The sequence below is a fragment of the Excalfactoria chinensis genome, unplaced genomic scaffold, assembly GCF_039878825.1.
Source record: "Excalfactoria chinensis isolate bCotChi1 unplaced genomic scaffold, bCotChi1.hap2 Scaffold_342, whole genome shotgun sequence".
NCBI lineage: Eukaryota > Metazoa > Chordata > Aves > Galliformes > Phasianidae > Excalfactoria > Excalfactoria chinensis.
The window spans coordinates 15,362-32,416 of NW_027315630.1; the positions used below are offsets into that span (position 1 = coordinate 15,362).

General features: G+C 55.7%; 2 protein-coding genes and 1 long non-coding RNA gene across 5 annotated transcripts; 1 reads left to right on the forward strand and 2 right to left on the reverse strand.

Annotated features, from left to right (window-relative positions):
* Positions 1–116: 116 nt before the first annotated feature.
* Positions 117–9,846, reverse strand: SYDE1 (synapse defective Rho GTPase homolog 1). Its single transcript, XM_072360817.1, has 8 exons — positions 9,287–9,846; positions 7,047–7,562; positions 4,488–5,228; positions 3,583–3,791; positions 3,339–3,465; positions 2,625–2,782; positions 2,105–2,351; positions 117–1,554 (listed from the first exon to the last, which is right to left on the reverse strand). The coding sequence occupies exons 1-8, from the start codon at positions 9,372–9,374 to the stop codon at positions 1,196–1,198; spliced, it is 2,445 nt and encodes an 814-aa protein (XP_072216918.1). The 5' UTR covers positions 9,375–9,846; the 3' UTR covers positions 117–1,195.
* LOC140264916 (uncharacterized) lies at positions 9,762–13,564 on the forward strand. The gene is made up of 3 exons (XR_011906151.1): positions 9,762–9,875; positions 12,983–13,079; positions 13,435–13,564. It is a non-coding gene; the product is annotated as an uncharacterized lncRNA (long non-coding RNA).
* On the reverse strand, positions 12,825–16,853 carry LOC140264915 (macrophage mannose receptor 1-like). 3 transcript variants are annotated; one of them, XM_072360819.1, is made up of 5 exons: positions 16,800–16,853; positions 16,319–16,711; positions 14,384–14,529; positions 13,393–13,502; positions 12,825–13,292 (listed from the first exon to the last, which is right to left on the reverse strand). In XM_072360819.1, the coding sequence occupies exons 1-5, from the start codon at positions 16,801–16,803 to the stop codon at positions 13,070–13,072; spliced, it is 876 nt and encodes a 291-aa protein (XP_072216920.1). In that variant the 5' UTR covers positions 16,804–16,853; the 3' UTR covers positions 12,825–13,069. The 3 variants fall into 3 exon arrangements, 1 of the variants encoding a protein (XP_072216920.1); XR_011906150.1 differs by having other exon boundaries at positions 12,952–13,292; positions 16,354–16,711; positions 16,800–16,831; XR_011906149.1 differs by having other exon boundaries at positions 12,952–13,292; positions 16,324–16,711; positions 16,800–16,831.
* Between the last annotated feature and the right edge of the window lie 202 nt (positions 16,854–17,055).

The window sequence follows — 17,055 nt, forward strand, 5'->3', positions numbered from 1 at the left end:
ATTTGGATGCCCAAACCCCCTCCCCATTTATCCCTCCATCCACTGCTTTGCTTTGCCCCCCCCAATTGAGGTTGCTATTGGGGGGTGCCAGCCCTGTATGGACGTGAGACTCAGCTCAGGTGGAGCTTTGTGGCTTTTATTGCTGGTGATGGTGATATAAGGCGGTGGGGAAGGGCAGGGGGGTGGCAGCTTATGGGGGGGGGGACACACATTTGTGTCCCCATGTCCCCTATTGAGCATCACTGCACCCCCCCCCATAACCCCAAGCTTTTAACACTGCTGGCTCAGCCCATCCGGGCTGTTCACATTCAGCTGGTTCCTTTAAGGCTAATACTGAGCAAGGCTGGTTTCTTTCATTGAGGGGGGGGGGAGGGGGTTCATTTTTAGCCTCCCCCCCCCCTCCCCACTTTAACACTGGTGGCTGGGGTTGCTTAGGGGGAGATGGGGGGGGAGGAAAGGTTTATATCTGCTGGCTGCAGTCCATCCATCCACACACACACACACACACACACACACATATATATATAAAGCTTGGGTAATAAATAAAGCTCAGCGCTCCCGTACCGGCAGCAGCCCCCCCCCCCCCCCATGCCCCCAAATCCCCCCCCCCACATATCAGAAGGGGGTGGGGGTCCCCAATGCCACCCACCCATAGGGATGGGGTGCTGTTGCCATCCACAGAGTGGCAGCGATGGGGAGGGGATTTTAGGGACCCCCCCTCCTTAACAGTGAGCATAGGGGGGGGTGATGGGGAGGGGGGGACTGTGTGCCCCTCCATCCTCCCCTCAAGCCTGAGCAATGGAGGTCATGGACCCTTGTCAATACTGAATGTGGGGAGGGGGAGCCCATAGAGGGGGCTGATGGGGAAAGGCTGAGGGGGGGGGGGGGTGGATAAACAGGCACTTGAAGGCAGGATTTGGCCATATAACAACCCCCCCCACACACACCTTCCAGAGACACAATGGGACCGTGGCTCTGGGTTGGGGGGGGTTAAAGGGGTGTGAGGGGTTGGGGGGGTAGGGACCACCCCAATGGGTTTGGGGTTGCACAAAGATGGCGTCACCTCCTCCATTGGGGTCCCTTCTGCTGGATGCTGTGCAAATGGAAGGCAATCAGAGGGGAGTGCTCGCTCGTCTTTGGTCTCTTCTCTCTCCTCCCTATCAGTGATGTTTTATCACCTGGATGGTGGAAGGAATTAAAGGCAGACGTTGATCTGTTTCGCCAGCTCCCTCTCTAAGTCGAGGATGAGAGCATCGAAGTCTTTCAGGTTGAGCCGAGGACCAAAAGGTGACGGTTCGGGGTCGTCACCCAGATCAAAATCAGCCACAAAGAGGGTCCGACGATGAGCTGCCAGCCTGGCGTCGTCACCTGCCGTCACCTCTTCCAATTGGTGGCTGCAGATGCTCCAGTCACCGGCGTAACGGTTGCTGGGGGGGCTTTCGGGTCCTCGAGGGCGATGACGGGCAACCACGGCTGTATCCAATAGGTCCAGGTGGAGAGGGGGCTGGTTGGGGTGGGTGGGTGGTATATGGGGGGGCAGGGAGGTACGTGGGGCTGTGGACAGAGAGGAAGGGGGGGGTTAGAATGGGATCTTTGGGTGTTGGAAAGGGGGAGGGGTGGAAATGGGGGATCTAATGGTATTGGGGACCCCCCCCCCATCCCCAAAAACGTCCTTTTGGTGGAGCCCAGAGCAATGCTGAAGTTTGGGGGGGGGGGCTGGAAAAACAGGAGGAGATTTAGGCCTTCTTATGGAGATTGGAAGGCCTGGATCAGATGGAAATGGGGGGCACCCAGGATAGCTGATGGACAACAAGATGTGTGGGGGGGTAGGGGGCAACAGCGGCCTTTTGGTGGGGATGAGGTGGGAGCAGAGGGGGCTATGGGGCAGATGTGTGGGGCTGGGGGCTATGGAGACACCATTGATAAGTGTTGGGGAGGGCCAGGGGGGGCAGCTACATGGAGGGGTCACATCCCACACTGGGGATGGTGGGCTATGGGGCAGCATAGGAGTGTCACAGGTCTCCTCCCATAGAGCATCATGGAGCCACAGTGGCACAGGATGGGGGTCTTGGGTGTCCCCCCCCCCCCCTTCCTTCATGCTCACCTGGCCAGGCCTGCAGCAGGTAATGCAGCACCTCTATGTGTCTCTTGAAGTCGACTGCGCTGGCGATGTCCTCGCTATGGGTATAGCTCCGAGGGACGATGGAGCTGGTACCACGGTACCGGGGTTCCTGGTTCTGAGTGAGCAGAACCGGCCCGAAACAGACTGCAATGTTCTGCGAGTTCATACGGTTGAAGTCATGGAATGAAGCTACCAAACTCAGGTGGTCCAAAAGTCGAGTCAACGTGGCCTGATGGGGAGGATAAGGTGGCATTAAAGCAGGGTGGTATCCCCCCCCCTTAGCTTAGATAACCCAGAATGGAGCTTCCAAAGGGATCCAAGGATGGGCTGCAGATGGCATGTAGGGTTTGAGGGGATGGAAAAGCACTCAGGATGGCTTTTAGAATAGAGAAGCACCAATGGGATGGGGGAGGTGACAATAGGATGTGCCACCAAACCAGAAGGTAAAGAGGAGGAGAGCCCAGGGGGGTGGGGTTGTAATAGCTGAGCTGGCAGCACCCACCTTCTCAACATCAGGCAGACAGTCGAGCAGAGGGACGGCATCTCTTTCACATGGGGGGGCTCTGGGGGTCCTTTTGGCCATGGCCTCCAGCACAACGTGGTACAACGTAGGGGTGATGAGAGGCGTGGGCAGCTCCCTCAAGTAATCCTTCAGGATCCCTGTGGGGAGAAAGCACAGCTGGATGGGTTTGGAGGGGGGACATCAGGGTGGTCTCCTTGGTTGCTGAAGGGGGTTTGGGGGGAGAAAGCACAGCTGGATGGGCTTGGGAAGGGAAGGGGGGACATCAAGGTGGTCTCCTTGGTTGCTGAAGGGGGTCAGGGGAAGAAAGCACAGCTGGATGGGTTTGGAGGGGGGACATGAGGGTGGTCTCCTTGGTTGCTGAAGGGGGTTTGGGGGGGGAGAAAGCACAGCTGGATGGGTTTGGAGGGGGGACATGAGGGTGGTCTCCTTGGTTGCTGAAGGGGGTCAGGGGGAGAAACCACAGCTGGATGGGTTTGGAGGGGGGACATGAGGGTGGTCTCCTTGGTTGTTGAAGGGGGTTTAGGGGGAAAGAAAGCTCAGTTGGATGGGTTTGGAGAGGGGGGGACATCAGGGCGGTCTCCTTGGTTGTTGAAGGGGGTTGGGGGGGGGAGAAAGCTCAGTTGGATGGGTTTGGAGAGGGGACATGAGGGTGGTCTCCTTGGTTGCTGAAGGGGTTTGGGGGGAGCACTGAACCTGTGATGACGTTGATGTCGGGGTAGAGCTGCTCTGATAGCGTCACGGCCGCGCTGTCCCTCTCGAAGGCATCACGCAGCTCCTTCTTGACAGCGGCTGAACCACAAAGGCGATACAGCCCAACCACCTGGGAGATGGGCACAGCAATGAGGATGAAGACACTAACAGGGCAGCAGCCAAGCAGACCCCAACACCCCCTTCCCACCCCACAACCCCCCCTATATCTGGGTGTCACCCTGCTCACCTTCAGCCCCCGTTTCTCGATCTCAGCCACACATTTCTGGATGAGCAGAGGCACTTTGGTGGCTGTTTTCTCCCTCTCTACCAGCTGGCCCAGCTCCACACCAAAGACTCGAGGCTCTCCAGGCCCTTCCCATTGCTCCACCAAAGTGAGTTTAGAGTAGAGGACGCCACGAGGTTGAAGCTGCACTGCCAGCTGCTGGGCACGGCTGCCTATAGAGCAGAGACCAACATCATGTTAAACCTCCCTACCTTATAAATCCATGCTTCCCAACCCTAAAAGCAAAACCCTTTTATTCTCCCTACCTTATCAATCCATGCTTTCCAACCCCAAAAAGCAAAACCCTTTTATTCTCCCCACCTTATAAATCCATGCTTCCCAACCCCAAAGAGCAAAACCCTTTTATTCTCCCTACCTTATAAATCCATGCTTTCCAACCCCAAAAAGCAAAACCCCTTTACTCTCCCTACCTTATAAATCCATGCTTTCCAGCCCCTAAAAGCAAAACCCTTTTCCTCTCCCCACCATATAAATCCATGCTTCCCAACCCCAAAAAGCAAAACCCTTTTATTCTCCCTACATATAAATCCATGCTTTCCAGCCCCTAAAAGCAAAACCCCTTTACTCTCCCTACCTTATCAATCCATGCTTTCCAGCCCCTAAAAGCAAAACCCCTTTACTCTCCCTACCTTATAAATCCATGCTTCCCAACCCCAAAATGCAAAACCCTTTTCCTCTCCCTACCTTATAAATCCATGCTTCCCAACCCCTAAAAGCAAAACCCTTTTATTCTCCCTACCTTATAAACCCATGCTTTCCAACCCTAAAAGCAAAACCCTTTTCCTCTCCCCACCTTATCAATCCATGCTTCCCAACCCCAAAAAGCAATAAACCCCCTTTGAACTCACCCCGGAAGACGTGGGGCAGCACCACGGTGCCGTGGCAGCAGAGTCGGTTACGAGAGGACGAAGGATCCCAAGAGAAGACGATGACTTTGAGGAGCTGCGCACCTTCCAGCTCCAAGTTAAAGGTGTGATTGAGGCCCAGGAAAGCAGCCTTGCACGGCAGCAGGGCAGTACGAGCCCTATTGGCTGCATCTACCTGCAGCACACAATAAACCTCCCTTGTTTCGGCACGCGGAGCCTTCAGATCCTGCACCCCATAAAGGTGAACGTTGACCAAACCAGAGATCAGCTGCCCTCCCCTCGGCAGCTCCCCGCAGCTGTAAGGTTTAAAAGCAGCCACATCCAACCCATTGTCTCCATCCTCCGGTTCTGAACGTGTTCCTGTTTTAGCCGGCAGCTCCGGAGAGTCCCCATCGCTCAGGTAACCTCCTTTGCTTGTCGCTTTGGATCGAGGCAACGAGGCCACGCTGGTATCTAAGTGATAACGGCTGATAACGTTGCTGGATTCCTTGCGGCTGTCGGATGGAGACGTGCTGCCTTCCTGTCCCCTCGGCCGAGTGCTACGGAGGCTCAGTTTCCTTCTCAGCTCCGGGAGCTTCTTCATCTTCATGGAGAGACGTCGTACCGTGCCCGGGGATTTCACCTTGCTGAGAGAACGAGCCTTCTTGGTGGTACCAGGGCTGGAAGGGGGAGATGGGGATGGGAGTCCCGGCCCTGAGCTCACGCATGGGATGGGCATCTTTGCTGTAGGGAGAGAGAAAGGGTGAGTGGAGCAGCTGGGGATGGTGTGGGGTGAAGGGAGGGGTTGGGGTAGGGTTAGGGTTGGGGTTAGGGTTAGGGGTTAGGGTTAGGGGTTAGGGTTAGGGGTTAGGGTTAGGGGTTAGGGTTAGGGGTTAGGGTTAGGGGTTAGGGTTAGGGGTTAGGGTTGGGGTTAGGGTTAGGGGTTAGGGTTAGGGGTTAGGGTTAGGGGTTAGGGTTAGGGGTTAGGGGTTAGGGGTTAGGGGTTAGGGGTAGGGGTTAGGGGTTAGGGGTTAGGGGTTAGGGTTAGGGGTTAGGGTTAGGGGTTAGGGTTAGGGGTTAGGGTTAGGGGTTAGGGTTAGGGGTTAGGGTAGGGTTAGGGCTAGGGGCTAGGGTTAGGGGCTAGGGTTAAGGCTAGGGTTAGGGGTTAGGGTTAGGCGTTAGGGTAGGGTTAGGGTAGGGTTAGGGTAGGGTTAGGGTAGGGTTAGGGTAGGGTTAGGGTAGGGTTAGGGTAGGGTTAGGGTAGGGTTAGGGTAGGGTTAGGGTAGGGTTAGGGTAGGGTTAGGGTAGGGTTAGGGTTAGGGTTAGGGTTAGGGTTAGGGTTAGGGGTTAGGGGTTAGGGGTTAGGGTTAGGGGTTAGGGTTAGGGGTTAGGGTTAGGGGTTAGGGGTTAGGGGTTAGGGTTAGGGGTTAGGGTTAGGGGTTAGGGTTAGGGGTTAGGGTTAGGGGTTAGGGTTAGGGGTTAGGGTTAGGGGTTAGGGTTAGGGGTTAGGGGTTAGGGTTAGGGGTTAGGGTAGGGTTAGGGCTAGGGTTAAGGCTAGGGTTAGGGGTTAGGGTTAAGGCTAGGGTTAGGGGTTAGGGTTAGGGGTTAGGGTAGGGTTAGGGTAGGGTTAGGGTAGGGTTAGGGTAGGGTTAGGGTAGGGTTAGGGTAGGGTTAGGGTAGGGTTAGGGTAGGGTTAGGGTAGGGTTAGGGTAGGGTTAGGGTAGGGTTAGGGTAGGGTTAGGGTAGGGTTAGGGTAGGGTTAGGGTAGGGTTAGGGTAGGGTTAGGGTAGGGTTAGGGTAGGGTTAGGGTAGGGTTAGGGTAGGGTTAGGGTAGGGTTAGGGTAGGGTTAGGGTAGGGTTAGGGTAGGGTTGGCAGGCTGTGCTGGGGGATAGAGGAGGTTTAGGGAGCTAAAACCTGGGGGGATTCCTTTCTTAGGGGAGAGAAGCCCAGAATGAAACTGGAGGGGGTCCTTCCTAAGGGATTTTAGGGGGCAATGGGAGGCTGTGCTGGGGAATAGAGGAGGTTTGGGGAGCTGAAATGTGGGGGGGGGGTTCCTTTCTTAGGGTAGAGAAGCCCAGAATGAAACTGGAGGGGGTCCTTCCTAAGGGATTTTAGGGGGCAATGGGAGGCTGTGCTGGGGAATAGAGGAGGTTTGGGGAGCTGAAATGTGGGGGGGGGGTTCCTTTCTTAGGGGAGAGAAGCCCAGAATGAAACTGGGGGGGGGGGGTCCTTCCTAAAGGTGATGCTGTGGGAGGGGGATAAAGGAGTAAAGATTGGGGGATGTGCCCAGGAGAAGGGAGGTTGATGAAGACCGTGGGGCTCAGATGTCCCTGTCACACAATGGGGACACCGTGAGGTCTGGAGGATGTTGTCCTTTGGGATCACAGAGGGCCAAGGTAGGAATAGGGACAAGAAGGACAAGAAGAAGGCACTGAGGATCATTGGATATGAAGACCTCAGGGCTCCAGGAGGCCTCAAGGGGACACAGAAAGGACTGAGGTGCTGCGGGTGCACAGGGGACACTGTGGGGTGCTGCCAAGGGAATGGGGCCCATCACACACCACAAGCCTGGCTCCTGCCAGCAGCTGACTCCTCCACTCCACGTATCTCTGCCATCCCTTTGCCATCCTCCCTGCACGGCTTTGGAGGGTCCTCATCCTCAGGGATGGGGTTGTACCAGATCTCCCCTTCGCTGCCTCCAGCTCCGACCTCCATCTCATTGCTTCCACCCATCTCTTCCAAGCCTGCTGCCTTCCCTGATGACAGCACCCACTGTCTGCTGCTCCTTTCCAGGCTCTGCAGGTAAGCACCGTGCCCAGGGCTGCGACCGGGACCACAAAGCTCCGCTGCATCCACATCCTCTTCTAACTCCGGGGCTTCCTCTCTGCTTGGATCCACAGACGGTGTTGGGGCGCTGCTGGTTCCATCCTCCTCGTTGGGTTCCAGCCTTTCCAATGGGGTTTTGGAAGGAGGAAGATGACGGCTGGAGAAGTGAACCCAGTTCTGCTTACGGGATGTCGATGGTTCCGGGGACACCTCGGGGTCTGGCAATGGGTCAGAACCGGGCTGATGCTGCTCTGTAAGGGGAGGAAAGGACAAGCTCAGCCCCTTCAATATCCTTCAATATCCTTCCAGCTGCCAAGAGGGATTTCCTGTTGTTTACAGCTGTGCTGCTTCACTCCCACCATCCTTAAGGAGGGGGGGGGGGGATGGGAAGGGCACAGCTGGGCCTCACTGCAGCCCAATAGACCTCAATGGGGATCCCTCCTCCTCCTGCACTCCCCATCTCCCTGCAGTCTATGGGTGCTGTATCTTTACCCCCCCACACACACATTCTGTCCCCATATCCCCCATGACACCCTAGGGTGGGTGGGTGGGTTGGGGGGGGCTCCAGGAGGGACCCTAAGGTGAAACTGGGGTCTCTTCTTTGAGAGCCAAGAGGGATTTGGGGTGACATTGGGGTATATGGGATAGGTGGGATCTGGGGTGATGGTGGTACCTTAGAGGATAGGAGGGTTACCAAGGTGATATTGGGGTCCCTTCCTTAGGATGCAGGAAGGACCTGAGGGGATGAAGGTCACTTCCTAAGGGCAAAAGGGACCTTAGGTTGGAGGGGCAGGAGGGAACCCAGGGTGGCATTGGGGTGACACTGGGGTCCCTTACAGAGGGACAGGAGGAACCTGGGGCTGATGGGGTTCCCTATGGAGACAGGAGGGACTTTAGGGTGACACTGGGGTCCATTATAGGGGGACAGGAGGGACATGGGGCTGATAGGGTGACCCTGGAATCCATTAGAGGGACAAGAGGGACTTGGGGATGATGGGGTGACACTGGGATCCCTTATAGAGGGACAGGAGGGGCCTGGGGCTGATGGGGTGACACTAGGATCCTTTATAGGGGGACAGGAGGGACATGGGGGTGATAGGGATCCCTCTGGGGACAAGAGGGACTTTAGGGTGACAGTGAGGTCCCTTATAGAGGGACAGGAGGGACAAGGGGCTGATGGGGTTCCTTATGGGGCCAGGAGGGACTTTAGGGTGACACTGGGGTCCCTTATAGGGGGACAGGAGGGACCTGGGGCTGATGGGGTGACACTGGGGTCCCTTATAGGGGGACAGGAGGGACATGGGGCTGATGGAGTTCCCTATGGGGACAGGAGGGACTTTAGGGTGACACTGGGATCCCTTATAGAGGGACAGGAGGGGCCTGGGGCTGATGGGGTGACACTAGGATCCTTTATAGGGGGACAGGAGGGACATGGGGGTGATAGGGATCCCTCTGGGGACAAGAGGGACTTTAGGGTGACAGTGAGGTCCCTTATAGAGGGACAGGAGGGACATGGGGCTGATGGGGTGACACTGGGTTCCTTATAGGGGGACAGGAGGGACCCAGGGCTGATGGGGTTCTCTATGGGGACAGGAGGGACTTTAGGATGACACTGGGGTCCCTTATAGAGGGACAGGAGGGGCCTGGGGCTGATGGGGTGACACTGGGGTCCCTTATAGAGGGATAGGAGGGACATGGGGCTGATGGGGTGACACTGGGGTCCCTTATAGAGGGATAGGAGGGACATGGGGCTGATGGGGTGACACTGGGGTCCCTTATAGAGGGATAGGAGGGACATGGGGCTGATGGGGTGACACTGGGGTCCCTTATAGAGGGACAGGAGGGACATGGGGCTGATGGGGTGACACTGGGATCCATTATAGAGGGACAGAAGGGACATGGAGCCGATGGGGTTCCCTATGGGGACAGGAGGACCCCCAGGATGACCCCCCCCCTTGTGTCCCACATCCCATACCTCTCTCTTTGCCATCCGATTTCTTCCTACGCGGCCGGTCCCGGCCCCTTAACCGAGAAAAGGTTCTTTTCAGCAGCGGTTCGGCCATGGCCCGGCCCGGAACCTTCAACCGGGCCTGGTCCGCTTCAATCCTTTCCCCTCAGCCGGGCCTGGTCCGGTTTGGTTCCCCGTTACTTTGGATCCTGTCCCTTTCAGCCCGGCCCGGTTCGGTACCTTTAGCCCAGTTCTCAGCCCGGTTCTCTGGGCCCAGTCCTTTCAATCCGGTTCTGTCTCCTCGGCCCGGTTCTGTCCTTTGGGCCTGGCTCTGTCTCCTCAGCTCGATCCCCTCGGCCCAGCTCCGATCCCTCCCCCCCCCCCCCCCTTCTCTTCAAACCCGGTTCTGTCCGTCCGGTTCGTTTCTCTCTTTCCACCTCGGCCTGTTTCCGGTTCTTTTAAGCCGGTTCTGTCCCTTTTCGAACCCGAATCTTCTCGGTCCGGTTCCGTCAGCTCAATAAATCGGCTCCTAAAGCCTCAAGGGCCGCCATCCCGCGTCCCGCATTCCTCAGATACCTCCGGGCCCCGGGAGCCGCAGGCCGGAACCAACAACCCGGTACCACAACCCGGTACCACCGAGACCAACAGAACCGCCCCCATCCCGAACATCCAACAACCAGAACCCCCCAACCCCAATATGGGCCCGGATAGATGGGGAACGGCGGGGGGGGGGGGGGGGGGCGAAAGGGGGGGGGAGAGGGGCTTGGGGTCTGGGGGGCTTGGGGTCTGGGGGGGTTTATAGAGGGTTTAAAGGGGGGATTTGGGGGGTCTGAGGGGGATTGGGGGGTCTGGGGGTGTATATTGAGGGTTTAAAGGGGGGATTTGTGGGGTCTGAGGGGGGTTATGGGGGGCTTTGGAGGGTTTGGGGGTCCGGGGGTGTTTATTGAGGGTTTAATAGGGGGGATATGGGAGGTTTGAGCGGGGTTTGGGGGATCTGGGGGTGTATATTGAGGGTTCAAAGGGGGGATTTGGGGGGTCTGAGTGGGGTTTTGGGGGTCTGGGGGTGTTTATTGAGGGTTTAAAGGGGGGATTTGGGGGGTCTGAGAGGGGTTTTGGGGTCTTTGGAGGGTTTTGGGGGTCAGGGGGGGTTTACTGAGGGTATAAAGGGGGGATTTGGAGGTTTTTGGGGGTCTGGGGGTGTTTATTGAGGGTTTAAAGGGGGGGTTTGTGGGATCTGAGGGGGGTTATGGGGGGCTTTGGAGGGTTTAAAGGGGGTCAGTGGGTGTTTATTGAGGGTTTAAAGGGGGGAATTGAGGGGTTTAAGGAGGTTTTGGGGGGTCACTGGGTGTTTATTGAGGGTTTAAAGGGGGGATATGATGGATTTGTGGGGTTTTGGAGGGTTTGGGGGGTCAGGGGGTGTTTATTGAGGATTTAGAGGGGGGATTGGGGGATTTAAGGGGGTTTTGGGGGCATGGGGGGGTTTATAGAGGGTTTAAAGGGGGGATTTGGGGGGTTTGAGGGGGATTTGGAGGGTTTTGGGGGTCCGGGGGTGTTTATTGAGGGTTTAAAGGGGGGATTTGAAGGGGATTTGGAGGGTTTTGAGGGTCTGGGGGTGTTTATTGAGGGTTAAGAGGGGGGATTGGGGGGTTTGAGGGGGGTTTGGGGGTCTGGGGGTGTATATTGAGGGTTTAAAGGGGGGATTTGGGGGGTCTGAGTGGGGTTTTGGGGGTCTGGGGGTGTTTATTGAGGGTTTAAAGGGGGGATTTGTGGGGTTTGAGGGGGGTTTTGGGGTCTTTGGAGGGTTTTCGGGGTCAGGGGTGGTTTACTGAGGGTATAAAGGGGGGATTTGGAGGGTTTTGGGGGTCTGGGGGTGTTTATTGAGGGTTTAAAGGGGGGAATTAGGGGAATTTATGAGGGTTTTGGGGGTCTGGGGGTGTTTATTGAGGGTTTAAAGGGGGGATTTGTGGGGTCTGAGGGGGGTTACGGGGGGCTTTGGAGGGTTTAAAGGGGGTCTGGGGGTGTTTATTGAGGGTTTAAAGGGGGGATTTGGAGGGTTTTGGGGGTCTGGGGGGTTTATTGAGGGTTTAAAGGGGAGATTTAGGGGTTCTGAGGGGGATTTGGGGGCTTTGGGGGTCTGGGGGTGTTTATTGAGGGTTTAAATGGGGGATTTGGGGGTCTGAGGGGGATTTGGGGGGGGGGTTGGAGGGTTTTGGGGGGCCTGGGGGTGATATATTGGGGGTTTAAAGGGGGATATGGTGGATCTGAGGGGTATTTGGGGGGCTTTGGATGGTTTGGGGGGTCAGGGGGTGTTTATTGAGGATTTAGAGGGGGGATTGGGGGGTTTAAAGGGGGATTTGGGAGTCTGGGGGGGGTTTATAGAGGGTTTAAAGGGGGGATTTGGGGGGTTTGAGGGGGATTTGGAGGGTTTTGGGGGTCTGGGGGTGTATATTGAGGGTTTAAAGGGGGGAATTGGGGGGATTTATGAGGGTTTTGGGGGTCTGGGGGTGTTTATTGAGGGTTTAAAGGGGGGATTTGTGGGATCTGAGGGGGGTTATGGGGGGCTTTGGAGGGTTTAAAGGGGGTCAGTGGGTGTTTATTGAGGGTTTAAAGGGGGGAATTGGGGGGTTTAAGGGGGTTTGGGGGGTCCGGGGGTGTTTATTGAGGGTTTAACGGGGGGATATGGTGGATTTGTGGGGTTTTGGAGGGTTTGGGGGGTCAGGGGGTGTTTATTGAGGATTTAGAGGGGGGATTAGGGGGTTTAAGAGGGTTTTGGGGGTCTGGGGGGTTTATTGAGGGTTTTAAAGGGGGATTTGGGGGGGGTTGAGGGGGATTTGGAAGGTTTTGGGGGTCTGGGGGTGTTTATTGAGGGTTTAAAGGGGGGAATTGGGGGGATTTATGAAGGTTTTGGGGGTCAGTGGGTGTTTATTGAGGGTTTAAAGGGGGGATATGGTGGATTTGAGGGGTATTTGGGGGGTTTGAGGGTTCAGGGGTTGTTTATTGAGGATTTAGAGGGGGGATTAGGGGGGTTTGGGGGTCTGGGGTGTTTATAGAGGGTTTAAAGGGGGGATTTGGGAGGGTTTGAGGGGGATTTGGAAGGTTTTGGGGGTCTGGGGGTGTTTATTGAGGGTTTAAAGGGGGAATTGGGGGGTTTACGGGGGTTTTGGGGGTCTGGGGGTGTTTATAGAGGGTTTAAAGGGGGGAATTGGGGGGGTTTGGGGGGATTTGGAGGGTATTGGGGGTCTTGGGGGTGTTTATTGAGGGTTTAAAGGGGGGAATTGGGGGGTTTAAGGGGGTTTTTGGGGGGTCAGTGGGTGTTTATTGAGGGTTTAAAGGGGGGATATGGTGGATTTGAGGGGGTATTTGGGGGGCTTGGGGGGTCAGGAGTTGTTTATTGAGGATTTAGAGGGGGGATTAGGGGGTTTAAGAGGGTTTTGGGAGTCTGGGGGGTTTATTGAGGGTTTAAAGGGGGGATCTGGGGGGGTTTGAGGGGGATTTGGAGGGTTTTGGGGGTCTGGGGGGGTTTATTGAGATTTTAGAGGGGGGTTTATGGGGATCTGAAGGCATTGGGGGGTATCTGAGGGTGTTTATTGAGGGTTAAGAGGATTCCAATGTGGTGTCACCCGTCACATCTCCATATGGGGGGGGGCTGTTCATTGCTACCCCCCCCAAATGGAAGCATCCCCAATGGGATCTCAGTCTGCACACTCATTTATTGCCCAGCAGGGTTTGGGAGAGCACATCCACATCCCATAATAGAACTCATATTCAGGATGGAGGAACTTCATCCCACGGCGCCGTGATTCGGATGCATCAAGCCAAGGTACATTGGGGATGTATTGAGGGGGGGTTTAGGGGGTCCCATATCCAAGTGTGTCCCCCCCCTCCTTTAGGGGTTCTCTTCGCATGCCCAGGGCTGCCCCTCGCACACCCAGTGCATCTGGCTGCTGCAGGGATAGTCGTACCACATCCATCCATCCTCACCACTGCACAGTTCTCCCTTTGCCCTCCGTTGGGCTCATTCCATTGCCATGAGCTGTGATAGAACCAGAAGGGTTGGGGTGTTGGGGGGGAGGTGACACAACCCCTCTGTGCCTCCCCCATTAACCCTTATCACACCCCCAAAGGCCCCAAACCTTTGCTCTGGGTTTAGGATGGAGCCGTTTGCTCTTTTCCAGGTCCCTTCCAGCTCTTCATCCCTGATGCCCAACCAGGAGGAGCTGCTCAGCGTGCTCTGGATGTGAGCCTGGGGGTGGACAAGGTGACAATGCGACACAGAGACCCCCCCCCAACCCCATTACAAGGACCCCCAGGGACAATAGGGGACAGCAAATCCCACCGCCAGGTAGTTCCCAATGCTGTAACCCCCATAAAACAACCAGAACCCCCCCAACCCCAATATGGGCCCAGAGAGATGGGGAGCAGCGTGGAGGGGGAGAGGGCAGGGGAGGGGAGGGGGGGGGTTGTGTTGGGGTCTGGGGGTGTTTATTGAGGATTTAAAGGTGGGATTTGTGGGTGTTTGAGGGGGTTTTGGGGGGTCTGGGGGGGGTTATTGAGGGTTTAAAGGGGGAATATGAGGGGGTTTGAGGGGAATTTGGATTGGGATTAGGGATTTATGGTGGGATTAGGGGTTGGGGATGGAAGGATTAGGGATTATGGCAGGATTAAGTGTAGGATGGGGGATGGGATTCTGGTCAAGGATTAGGGCTGGGTGTAGGATGGGGATGGGATTGTGGTGCTGGATTAGGGTTAGGTATAGGACATGGATGGGATTATGGTGCTGGATTAGGGTTAGGTATAGGACATGGATGGGATTATGGTGCTGGATTAGGGTTAGGTATAGGACATGGATGGGATTATAGTACTGGATTAGGGGTAGGTATAGGACATGGATGGGATTGTGGTGCTGGATTAGGGTTAGGTATACGACATGGATGGGATTATGGTGATGGATTAGGGTTAGGTATAGGACATGGATGGGATTGTGGTGATGGATTAGGGTTAGGTATAGGACATGGATGGGATTGTGGTGCTGGATTAGGGTTAAGTATAGGACATGGATGGGATTATGGGGCTGGATTAGGGCCGGGCTATTGTGTAGGATTCGGGGCAGTGTTTTGGGGTCACCTTCTCTTTGGGGCCGTCCACCTCCAATAGCTGCGCCCCATGGGCTGAGCAGGAGCCCCGCGCACCATCCCAAGTGTTGGCCTTTTTGGAGTAGAAATAGCACGATCCCCCAAAATAAATCCAACCTTGGGGGCAAATGGGGCAACCTGGGGAGGGAACACAACGGGGTTAACCCCAAATAGAGCCCTGAGACCCCATCAGATGGGGACAGCCTGTCTGCTAGTGGGATTTGGGGCTAGATTAGGACTAGGTTTAGTCCTATAAGGTTATAGGAACCCTATTTAGGGTTCTACTGGACTTCGGCCCCACTGGGGTTTGGGTTGAGTCCTGTGTAGCTGGGGCTGCAGTGGGGCTTAGGGTTGGAGTTTGGGGTTGAATTAGGGTAAGATGAAGCCCCGTATCTTTAGCATTGTGACTGGACTGAGGTCAGTGCCCTGCTGGGGTTTATTTAGGGTTAGGGCTGCACCACAGTTAGAGCTGAGTTAGGATGAGTGTCAGTCGTATATATTTAGGATTAGGGCTGGGTTAGGTTTATTGGGGTTTGGGCTGGATTGGGGTTGGAGCTTAAGATGTGTCTAATTAAGGTTAAGGCTGAGTTTAGGGTCGAGTTAAATCATTTAGGGTTAGGTCTGGGTTAGGGTTTAGGGTTAGAAGGGTTAAGGTCAGGCTGAGGGGCCAAGTTTGGGGTTGGGTTGAGTTTGGGGCAGTATGGGGTCAGGCTGAGTTTAAGTCATTATAGGGTCCATCCCATCCCTATCTCCCCTATCAGTGCTGTCATTATGGGGTCCATCCCATCCCTATCTCCCCTATCAGACCAGTCATTATAGGGTCCATCCCATCCCTATCTCCCCTATCAGTGCTGTCATTATGGGGTCCATCCCATCCCTATCTCCCCTATCAGTGCAGTCATTATAGGCTCCATCCCATCCCTATCTCCCCTATCAGTGCAGTCATTATAGGCTCCATCCCATCCCTATCTCCCCTATCAGTGCTGTCATTATAGGGTCCATCCCATCCCTATCTCCCCTATCAGTGCTGTCACTATAGGCTCCATCCCATCCCTATCTCCCCTATCAGTGCTGTCATTATAGGCTCCATCCCATCCCTATCTCCCCTATCAGTGCTGTCACTATAGGATCCATCCTATCCCTATCTCTTCTATCAGTGCTTTCTCTATGGGGTCCATCCTATCCCTATCCCCCCTATCAGTGCTGTCACTATAGGCTCCATCCCATCCCTATCAGTGCAGTCATTATAGGCTCCATCCCATCCCTATCAGTGCAGTCATTATAGGGTCTATCCCATCCCTATCTCCCCTATCAGTGCTGTCACTTTAGGCTCCATCCCATCCCTATCTCCCCTATCAGTCCCATCATTATGGTCCCCATCCCATCCCTGTCTCTCCTATCAGTGCTGTCATTATAGGGTCCATCCCATCCCTATCTCCCTTATCAGTGCTTTCACTATAGGATCCATCCCATCCCTATCTCCCCTATCAGTGCAGTCATTATAGGGTCCATCCCATCCCTATCTCCCCTATCAGTGCTGTCATTATAGGGTCCATCCCAGCCCTATCTCCCCTATCAGTGCTGTCACTATAGGGTCCATCCCATCCCTATCTCCCCTATCAGTGCTGTCACTATAGGCTCCATCCCATCCCTATCAGTGCTTTCACTATAGGCTCCATCCCATCCCTATCTCCCCTATCAGTGCTGTCATTATAGGATCCATCCTATCCCTATCTCTTCTATCAGTGCTTTCTCTATGGGGTCCATCCCATCCCTATCTCCCCTATCAGTGCTGTCACTATAGGGTCCATCCCATCCCTATCTCCCCTATCAGTGCTGTCACTATAGGCTCCATCCCATCCCTATCTCCCCTATCAGTCCCATCATTATGGTCCCCATCCCATCCCTATATGAGCCCATCCCATACACGACCGTGCGCAGAGCTCCTCCTGGCTGCCATACACCACCCAGCGGCTCCACTCTCGATCCCCGACGTAGAGCATCACCGTCTGCTTGACGTTATTGCCGTAATTAAAGTACAGCTTCTTCCCGGCCAGCCCCAGCAGCCCTCCGGCCCCGCATTCCCATCCCTGCAGCTTCCCGTCCTCCCTGCAGGGCTGCAGCGTCACCGAGGACAGATTTAACCCCGCCGATGCCGTGACGCAGCTCCTCCTCTCGGCGTTCCATAAGCGTTGCCCTGGGAGCCATTGGAAACGTTGCGCCGCCTTTTGGGGTCTGCAGGTGGTCGCGGTCAGCTGTTGCCCCCGGGCTTCCACGCACATGTTGTGGGCTTTGTTGTAGAGCAGGAAGGAACGGGAGGCTAAAGGGAAAAGGGGGGGGTGAAACCGGAGTGGGATGATGGGGGGGAGTTGGGATGTTTTGGGGGGGGGGGCTGGGGGGGAGCGCACCCATGTTGGAGTTGGGCTGTGGTTTCTCTGCTTCATCCAGGGCTGTGCTCAGTGCTGTGACTGGGTAGAGAAAGGGGTACCCTAAAAGCAAGAGGGGGGGGGGGGGGGGGGGGAGAGGGACACCCACCCCCCCCACATCACCTCCAACTGCATCATAACCTAAAGTGGAGGAGACCCCATGGAACCACCCCCCGGACCCTCCCCATCATCCCCAGCATCTTAAATTGGGAGAGACCCCATAGAACCCCCCCCCCGG